The 9,893-nt window shown below is 35.9% G+C and overlaps 1 protein-coding gene across 1 annotated transcript; it reads left to right on the forward strand.

Moving 5' to 3' along the window:
• Positions 1–7,755: 7,755 nt before the first annotated feature.
• LOC134745494 (uncharacterized) lies at positions 7,756–9,515 on the forward strand. The gene has a single exon (XM_063679538.1). It carries the CDS (start codon positions 8,011–8,013, stop codon positions 8,590–8,592), a length of 582 nt encoding a protein of 193 aa, XP_063535608.1. The 5' UTR covers positions 7,756–8,010; the 3' UTR covers positions 8,593–9,515.
• Positions 9,516–9,893: the final 378 nt, after the last annotated feature.

Raw genomic sequence — 9,893 nt, forward strand, 5'->3', positions numbered from 1 at the left:
GTTGCTTTGGTTTAATAAATAGGCCATTTTATTTATGGCAGTCATTCCAAAACAAACTCTGAACAAGGAAAATGTAAAACGCAAAACAGTTGCCAAATCTAGCAGACACTTAAAGTTGACCAAGTACGTACCTACTAATACGCCTAATATTATGTTCTTGAAAAACAGTACGACAACTGCACATGTTGTTTGATGGTGCTCAAAAACAAGATACGTTTTAGGCGAGTCAGGATGTATTAGTGAGCTTCTATTGTAATCGAGTCCGATGAACTTGTAAGACGCCCTTGCTTTGTCATTTTGTCATCTGACGTCAGAATAAAAAGATCATGATGTACTGTAAAGATCAAGGTTGAAATTTAGACATTTGAGCCTTAGGTTTTTGGACAAGGTAGGATTCAGATTGTATACTGACTCACATTCAGCATGTTTGATAACATTGTAAGTATAATTTTTAATACCATTATATCTGTGCTCCAGAATAATTTACAGAGTATAATTACCTAAAAAGTGTCATTTGTAAACTACACCTTAACTTAGTGCAAGCAAAGTCGCTTCCTGCTGTCTGGATGGATGTCTGTCCCTATGTATGCTTAGATCTTTAAAACTACGCAACGGATTTTGATGCGGTTATGTATTAGATGTTCAGGATATCTCAAACGATCTTTTGTTTTATTTTTAAAATGCTTATAACACCTATTGTCTTCGGTTACCGCGTTAGATACTCATAAAATAAAACTATGAAATCGGGTGTCACCCGTTGACCACGAACACTGTTAGGGTTGGAAACGTCGGGATGTATAGGTAGTTGGTCAAATCAAATTGTCAGTAAATAAGTAAACTATACTCATCCTTTTCTTTTTATTGCAAATGTTATGAATGTTTTAATTATGGATCAATATTATCTGGGTTAAATTATTTTATTACTATTTATTATTATTTATGAGGAAATCAGAGACTAAATAAAATGTTTGCCAGTTCATACCTATTATCACACACTTAGGAACAGTAAACTGTTTTTGACACAACCAAAAGATAATCAAACACAGATGTTCTACTTAGACTCTATAAGGGTTATCGAGTAAGTATGATAAAAAACCGGCCAAGGTCGAGTCGTACTCGCGCACGAAGGGTTCCGTACCATTACGGAAAAAACAGCAAAAAAATCACGTTTGTTGTATGGGAGCCCTATTTAAATATTTATATTATTCTGTTTTTAGTATTTGTTGTTATAGCGGCAATAGAAATACATCATCTGTGAAAATTTCAACTGTCTAGCTATCACGGTTCATGAGATACAGCCTGGTGACAGACAGACAGACGGACAGATGGACAGCGGATTCTTAGTAATAGGGTCCCGTTTTTACCCTTTGGGTACGGAACCCTAAAAAGCAAACGGGAGAATAACAGAGATTTCATTAGGTATGGAGATAGTTTGAGATCCGGGGAAAGACATACGATAGTTTTTAACAATCATGATCATCACCCCACGCATACGAATTTCCGAGCAGAAGCCAGTCAAAAATAAAGTAGGCACCTAATAGAGTTAATTTAATAGCACAGCCAGTAGGTATCTATTACAAGTGGCATTTCTGGTTAGTGAAATGTCACTTTGACACTGACAGATCATATCTATGACAAATCCAGATCAAATGAATAACCTGTTCTTACAATCAGAATAAGCCGCCAAAACAGACCAATCGTCTTAACAGCCTTCGAGTAGCAGACATATTCCAACCGTTTATTAGTGAGATATAAAATCCAAATAATAGTACATTAAATTAAGGCACAAATAAACAAAACAAACACAAAAATAGAATGGAACTTCGTGTTTTGAATAAAGCAAAAACTCGTTATCGTTTCGTTCGTTATCTTTGTTCAATTAATCCATCCCATAACAAACCGCTTAATTATATTATGACATTACCATCAAAAACACTTTTGCATACATTTTTTTGCATGCTATACGGCTCCTTCCCACTTCCGCAGTAGCTCATTCAATTTACTTCAATATCAGTTGATTTCCATAATTAATTTTAGTGCATATGCTGCTAAATATCTATGTTAAAGTATTATTTTCGGACAGTGTCCTTACTTCCATAATTATGTACTCGGGATATATCTATTTGAGTCGAGAAAGTAGATAGGTCAGAACAATATGCCACGCATTACAACTATGTGAATTTGGAAAACCAGCATGTATTTTAGTGCATTAGAATACGATATGAAGGGTACACGGAAAGAACATGTCTAGTCACTTTAGTAACATTTTGAGTAATCGCGGTTTTAAAATTTGGAACCATGTCAAAATGTATGGTAATTCCGTGACCAAGTCTATTTTAACTAAAAATAAAGTTGTGTTACATATATTATACAGTGGTAGCAAAAGATAATATAACTAATAGTTCATTAAGAGATCTACATTTTGAAATAAAAGTCTCATTTTCCGAAAAAAGTGACTAGACAATGTTCTTTCCGTGTATCTATCCTTCATATTCAATTGTTTTATTGTTTATTGTAACCCTACTGTTGGGTCGCGTGGACATACTTTCGTGATAAGCGGTGAACGTTACGACTTCTTTTTTATACCACGTCGGTGGCAAGCAAGCATACGGCGGCCTGATGAGAAGCAGTCACCGTAGCCTATGGTGAATAAATTAGGTATAATGGGTTAATTTTTATTCAATATCAAGGGCGATATGTTCGTGCGAGTCGCATCGCACCTACGTAATAAATGGCCTAGAATCTGTTAGATGATATACTTAGAATGCAGGCAGCGATAAAGATAAACTAAGGATTACAACAAATCAAGATCATAATTACAGTTTATTTTAAGTCTAAGCCTACTTAGTTTTAAGCATCTTGCTTATTCGATTTTTATATCTTCATAATCCTTCATTTTATAAAGCAACTTAATAAAACTGCTTCAGAATGCCCGCAAAAGCGAGCATTGCTTCCATTACTGTAACGTTTAACATTTCTTCTTCTCAACACTTGCCGCAATGTTATATGACCCTCATCTGATGTATCTGACAAAATTTGAAAAGCAGCATACAATCATTTTTTTAGGGTTCCGTACCTCAAAAGGAAAAAACCAAACCCTTATAGGATCACTCGTGCGTCTGTCTGTCTGTCTGTCCGTCTATCACAGCCTATTTTCTCCGAAACAACTGGACAAATTAAGTTGAAATTTGGTATACATATGTAAGTTTGTAACCGAAAGACGGACATGTAACGTAAACAAATAAATTTTAAACACGGGGGCCACTTTTGGGGGGTAAATGTGAAAATTAAAAAATAAAGTTTATCAAACTATAACGTGTTACATATCAAATGAAAGAGCTTATTGTGAGAATCTCAAATATATTTTTTTTATAATTTTAGGAGAAACAGTTTAGAACTTATTCAAGAAAATAGGCAAAAAATGACCATTCCCCCCCCTTTATCTCTGAAACTACTGGGTCTAAAATTTTGAAAAAAATACACAAAATAGATCTTTATCACAGGAAACCTATTAGAAATGTGCAGTCAAGCGTGAGTCGGACTTAATTACTTAGTTTTGATCCGACCCCTACGGGTTTTTTAAAGACATTTCACTCACGTTTCACATAAAAAATACATTTGTTTAAATTGTGTAATGTACCCTTGGAACGCGAGTCCGACTCGCACATGGCCGGTTTTTTTTTATCAAGTCATGTGGGTCAAACTATCACGAGGGCTCACAAGTGAGCGCTATATTTGGATTGCCTTGTAGGTTGAATTAGAGGGGGCGTATAGCCAGGAAATACCAACATTAAATCAATCTCTATTTAACGGCTCATTTTCGAGAGAGATACCTACCTATCCAGATTTTAATGAAAAGTATATAATATTATGTACCTGCACGTATTTAAGTATACACTGAAGGTGTCTATATAGCTGTAAAATGTCATAAAAATTAAATAAATTAAATCATAATATGTTTTAATTTAATTTAATTTCAATGTATAGGTCAATGGGAATGCAGGTTTTTAATGGGTCGGCAACACGCATGTTACATCTCTGGAATTGCAGGCGTCTATAGGCTACGGTGACTGCTTACCATCAGGCGGGCCATATATTATGCTTGTTTGCCACCGACGCGGTATAAAAAAATACTACGTATACGTATGGCGGCAAGCATCCTCGAAACTTTGCAGGAATATAGTTTACTTTTAATTAGTACTATTCAATTTAACTTGTAATTTAAATTAGGCATTTTTTTTTACTTTTAATAATTTTAATTCTTACTAATTTATGTATTTACCATTACCTACCTCCTTTTAACCGACTTCCAAATCTCAAAAGGAGTAGGTTATCAAATCAGTTGTTTTTATGTTTGTTACTCCATATCTCCGTCATTTCTGGACCGATTTTGAAAATTCTTTTTTTTATTGTAAGTATATACATACAGATTGGTCCCGTTTTTGTCAAAACTCTGTTCTGATGATGGGATCCATGAGGAATCGAGGGAACTCGTCAAATGTTAATATAGTGATTTTAGTATTTTCATCATTTATCAATAAATCAAGCATTTAGATTTAAGAACATTTAATGAAGTGGAACTGCTGATGATGATCAGAATGGAACTCTTCAACGACGCTAGGTTCACGTTTGGCGATGTGTCCTCTTCGTTATGTTTGTTAAGCAAGTTAAGTTTTTAAGACACATCTTTGTCAAGCTCGAGTTCTGACGATGGGATCCATGATACCATCCATTTTACCAGCCAGCATAAGGAAACAACTCAAAATTTGCATTTGATTACTTTACCCCACATGTGGATAAAATGCTACTTTCTCATCAGTTTTTGAACAATCAAGACAGCCTTTACCAGCTATTTTATTTTATTTTATTTTATTGGGAAACAGACAGCAACAGCTATTTTTATAAAATAACATTACCTCTTATGAAAGGTAAAGGTTCAAAGGGTTATGAACATGGTGCCCCGTTTACAAAAAATATAAAAGGTTCAACAACACGAGAATCACACTATATTCCGCGATTATAATACCTACAGCGGTATAGGTCATTCAAATCAATGTCTCTATAAATTGTATAATGTCCGTTAATCTGTACAAAGCGCCTGCCAATAATTGAATGGAGTTTTCGACGTAGGCATCTTTCCTCTATTTAAATAAGAAGGCGTTTTATTTTAAAAAGTACGAATAGTTCGGAAGTCAATTAACCACGTGTGCACGTGAGACAGGAATAAAGACAGTGCCTATTGAATCCAATAAAAAAAAGGTAATTTGGTGTGTACTTCAATAGCAAACTCAAAAGATACAAATATTTGTCTCAAATGAAGATCCTAACAAAAAAGTCAAACGGGAGTAAATATATGTGTTTTTTGGCTTATGTCACAAACGTCTATGAGTCTTTATCCACAAGAGTGGCAAAGTAATTTGTTGCAATATTTGAGTTGTTTCCTCGTGTTGGCTGGCAGAATTGACATTTATGTGATGACTATGAATTATACATATTTAACAGCGTTCATTTGGATTTGATTTGTAATGTTTTACAGTTAGTATTTGCTGCTTTGAGGTGTGGTGAAAAATTTTGTGTTTCACACGGTAGCAAAGTTTGTTTAACCCCCGTGCCTCGGAACTCTCGCGACGCTCCAGATTCTACTTTTTGAAACACTTCGCTACGCTCGTAGTTCAATTTTGAGATCTTTTGTTTACTCGAGATATTAGCGCGAGGCGTTAAACTACAGCTTTGCCCCCCTGTAAAACTAATAACTATTATACGAGCTTCTGTCCACAACTTCGTCTGCTTAGATTGACAATATCGGTGATAAAATCTATCCTCTGTACGTGCCCTGAACTCAAATTATCTCCATAATTTCATCTATAACAGACAGACCGACTTACTTTCAGCAGGGATTATTCTTTTAGCTAAGTTAAAAGAATGTTCAGATGTTTCACACCTCCTTTTTATAAATAGGTAAAGGTCTCGTGGCATGGTATAAAAGTGCGTCACGGAGTAGTGAAACGCGACGGCGGCGCCGAGATTATTGCACAACAAAGAACTATGGCACGTGCATCATGCCATTTCGATAAAATGGCTTGTAATGGAGCCCTTTGCCGTTCTTAATTAGAAAACGTGCTAAGCAAACAATTAATAAAACTTTTGAAGCCTCCTTTAGAGGCCCATAAATTATTCAATCGTTTTTTAACTAATTACCAAATGCCTAAAATGTGTGCACATTATTTTATCGTATTGTAAATATATAGAATTCATTATATGGTTATCATCCTTTTTTATCGCCTTTGTATGGTACCTACATATCCATTGTGTTGTCAAATATTTTACCAAAATTTTAGCTCAATCAAACTCCAACAAACCGATTTATTCTAAACCCTCGTATTGTAAAAGATGTACGCTGTGGCAAAAGTACATACTCCCGAAAAACATAACCCTCCTTAGGCGGTCTATCGTCCCATAGAAAATTTAAATTTTGCGCCTTTTTCTACTGATAAAGTTGTTTGACAGACTATGACAGACCGACTATAGTTAAACCAAGGAAAGTCTGCAGAGATTATGACAGCACACGCAGTGCAGGCGTAAATAATACTGGCACTTCGTGTGCTGTCAAAATCTCTGCAGACTTTTCTTGGTCTAACTCTATTATATTTCCCAATGCAGAGCACAGGACTCGTCAGATGTTTTTGGGTCTCACACATCATAGATTTTCTTCGCAGATCTAAGTATGCGGATTTTATTTCACCAGAGGTGCAAGAACTAGTAAATATCAAATGATAGATTGTTGAATAACAGTGGCTTTATTCATGAAAACAGAAACAAATGCATGATTATTGAGTCTAAAAATAAAGCTTACTCTAAACGTGGGAATGCCGCCTGCTTCCTGCGTGGGAATGCCGCCTGCGTAATGGGCACCTTGCCTAGGGGGCAAAATTTAGGAAGTCCTTTTACGTGGGTAAGTTAATTTGTATTTTTTAGTTTATTTTCCCATTTGTTTTATTTTAAGTATTCTCCTTCCTATCTTTAGTTTTTTTTTGTATTATCATTTAATCAGTTTCCGTAGTTTTATTTCGTGACTTTCATGAGTAACAATATTATCATATAATTTAGTTTGTGTAAATATTTGTGTAAATAAATGTTTTGAATAAATTAATTTAAAATTACACTAAATAAATCTATATACTCAGCGCAGAATGACAATGTGTATTATTAAATTCCTAGAATCTGTTGGTACGGCCTGGGGATCAAACCAACACCTCCGTTTTGTAAGCCTCACGCTACGCTAGACTATTATGCAAATTGTAAACAATGCAATATTTGATTAATTATGTTGCATATGTCAATCTACTCATTTTAAAAACGAATTATCACAGAAAGGTATATATTATATGGGTATATGTATATATTATGATTTTGGATTAAAAAAATAAATATTGAAGTACCTATACTATACCATTTAGCAACCCCATGTCTACAAAGCGACATAAACGTCAAGGAGCAGCGAAATATTTTGACAACTCATAATTTTATGTCTTATAACAGATATTCAGGGTTAGGTAAAATATATAAGTATACCCGAACTGTTTTAAAGTTGATGATGAATTTGATACTAACGAAATCACATAGTTTAGGTATACCAGCCGATATATCCGATTAATACATAAAATATTTCCTAGCACTCAAAAGATCATTGACTATAGGTACGTTGTTCTAGTTTCAATTCCTTATAAAGTTTTCAATTGTATCACTGTCCTTCGGGACCTGCCTACCAGCATAGAAGGCTCGTAGCGGACGTGTGCATCTGCAGGCTTCCTCGAGTTCTCCACTGCGCATGATCGGGGAAAAGCTTATAAGCCGCTCTCTCACCTCTCACCAATCAGTTCGCAAACACATCTCGTCAAGCGACCTATGCTCTGCAAAACTCGCCCACATCGGAAAAGTTACGTATCATAACAACATTCACCAAACATAAAAATATTATTTCAACATCGAAAGTAGTGAACTATCGAACTTATGAAAATACTAGAAGTTAATATTGTGAAGAGTGAGAAGTTCGTCGGCGATTTGCCGGTGAAACTAGTGGATCAGCGCTCGAAAAACCCTCGACGCGAATCAGTGACTCCGAAGATCATAGTGTGCCCGCCAATGGAAGAAATGAGAGAACCTGTTCCGGCGCCTCGCGGTGGAAGGCTGCTGCGGGCGCTGAGCAGGAGGCTGACGCGGCGTTCAGCAGACGCCGACTCGCTCGCCAGCTCTAGCAGCAGCGACAGCGTCAGCTGCGACCCCAACAGAAATGCTGGCGACGACCATTCATCGTGCTCCGCCAGTGAATCCGGTAGCGATGGCTCAGGCCACCACCGCCGTCATCGCTCTACAGTCTCGCTACGCCGTGTCTTCCAAAGCCTAAACCTAACATCACGATCACAGTCAAGTTCACCGACCGATCGTCAGCGCCAACCCAAAAAGCAAACCCAACCGAAGCGCATCCTTCGCCCCCCGGTCACCTACACTTACGTACGCGGTCTCTCCGGTCTGCCAACACAGAGAGTGCCACGACATGCCGTATACAGCCCTTCAGCGGGACTCCACCGATAAACCCTAAGAAGTGCTAATCGACTGTGTACCATAATATGGAGTGAACACGGGCGGAGATCAAGACTGGTTAACATTTAGTAGGTATAGTCTAAATACCACTAGAGAGATATGTCTCACCATATCAGTAGCTGCGTACTGAAACCTGCAGGAGGTAGCGGACGTTATTGTCTTCACCAAGGACCAAGAAAGAGGCGACGACGGGTGCCTCTGAGTCCCGCTCGCTACGAGTAGTTTTGTGCTGTGACACGTCTCACTAAGTATATAAGGAAAAATAAGACTGTGTCATACCGATTTGAATTTTGTGGGTCCGTAACTTAAACATAATTATATAATGTTTCAATTGCTACTCACTGGTATTTATATGATTACAGATTTGCACTGTAGAACACCAAGTGAATTAACTCTAGGCTAAAAATTTCTCACTCAAATTATTTAAATCACTACAAAGCAAGAATAAATTTTGTCACCAGTTCTCAAACATGATTAAGTATATACTTTTAAATCGAATTGTCAAATAAACTTGACGCTACTTAAAGTATTTGTATGTTTCCTATTATTCAAGAATAGTGCCTTTCACGTTTATAAATTACTGAAAAAACCTGTAGACTATAATTATATCGCTGTATTATGTACCTTACTAGAACCATCACGAAGTATTGTACCTGGTGTTGTGTACTTATGTACAAACACTAAATGTCTGCACTTACATAATTATATATCCCTAATACTGTGAAGAGGATCGAATTTGTATGAAAGTAGACTTTGTTTATAAGTATACTCAGTACCTACATTTAACAATTGTTATCGACGTAGGGATAGGTATAGGTAGTCGAAATATTGCATCTCGTAAATTTTAAGTCATTTTTATTGTAGTTATAAGTTAGGTTTTCGTATTTAATAAAAATAAAAGAATAACAAAAATATTTATATCATTAATTCAATATAACCTATCAGCAGTTGACACTTACCGACTCACCAATTAGATAAGATAAGATAAGATAAGATAATAATTTATTTCATTTCAATCTTAGTTGGTAAATACATAGTGGTCGAGTCCTCCTATTAGGTATGAAGTACTTGTATCAGGAGACCTCGCTCTTCCAGAATTAAATTTTTTTTTAAATCTATACTAAGAGAAGTAAATAAAGTTAACATTAACATTATAAATTTATAATGAATTAACTAGTTTGCCAAATTAACAACTACATTTACATTTATTAATTAACACTTAGTTAATTGTAGTAGGTAGTTACCTACTACTAACGACCTAATAGACCAGTCAAATAGGTTCTTTCATAATT

Source organism: Cydia strobilella, chromosome 11, assembly GCF_947568885.1.
Source record: "Cydia strobilella chromosome 11, ilCydStro3.1, whole genome shotgun sequence".
Classification (NCBI taxonomy): domain Eukaryota; kingdom Metazoa; phylum Arthropoda; class Insecta; order Lepidoptera; family Tortricidae; genus Cydia; species Cydia strobilella.

Bases quoted from the DNA above. Each gene is read 5' to 3' on its own strand.
- LOC134745494 (XM_063679538.1), top strand. From the start codon at position 8,011: ATGAAAATACTAGAAGTTAATATTGTGAAGAGTGAGAAGTTCGTCGGC.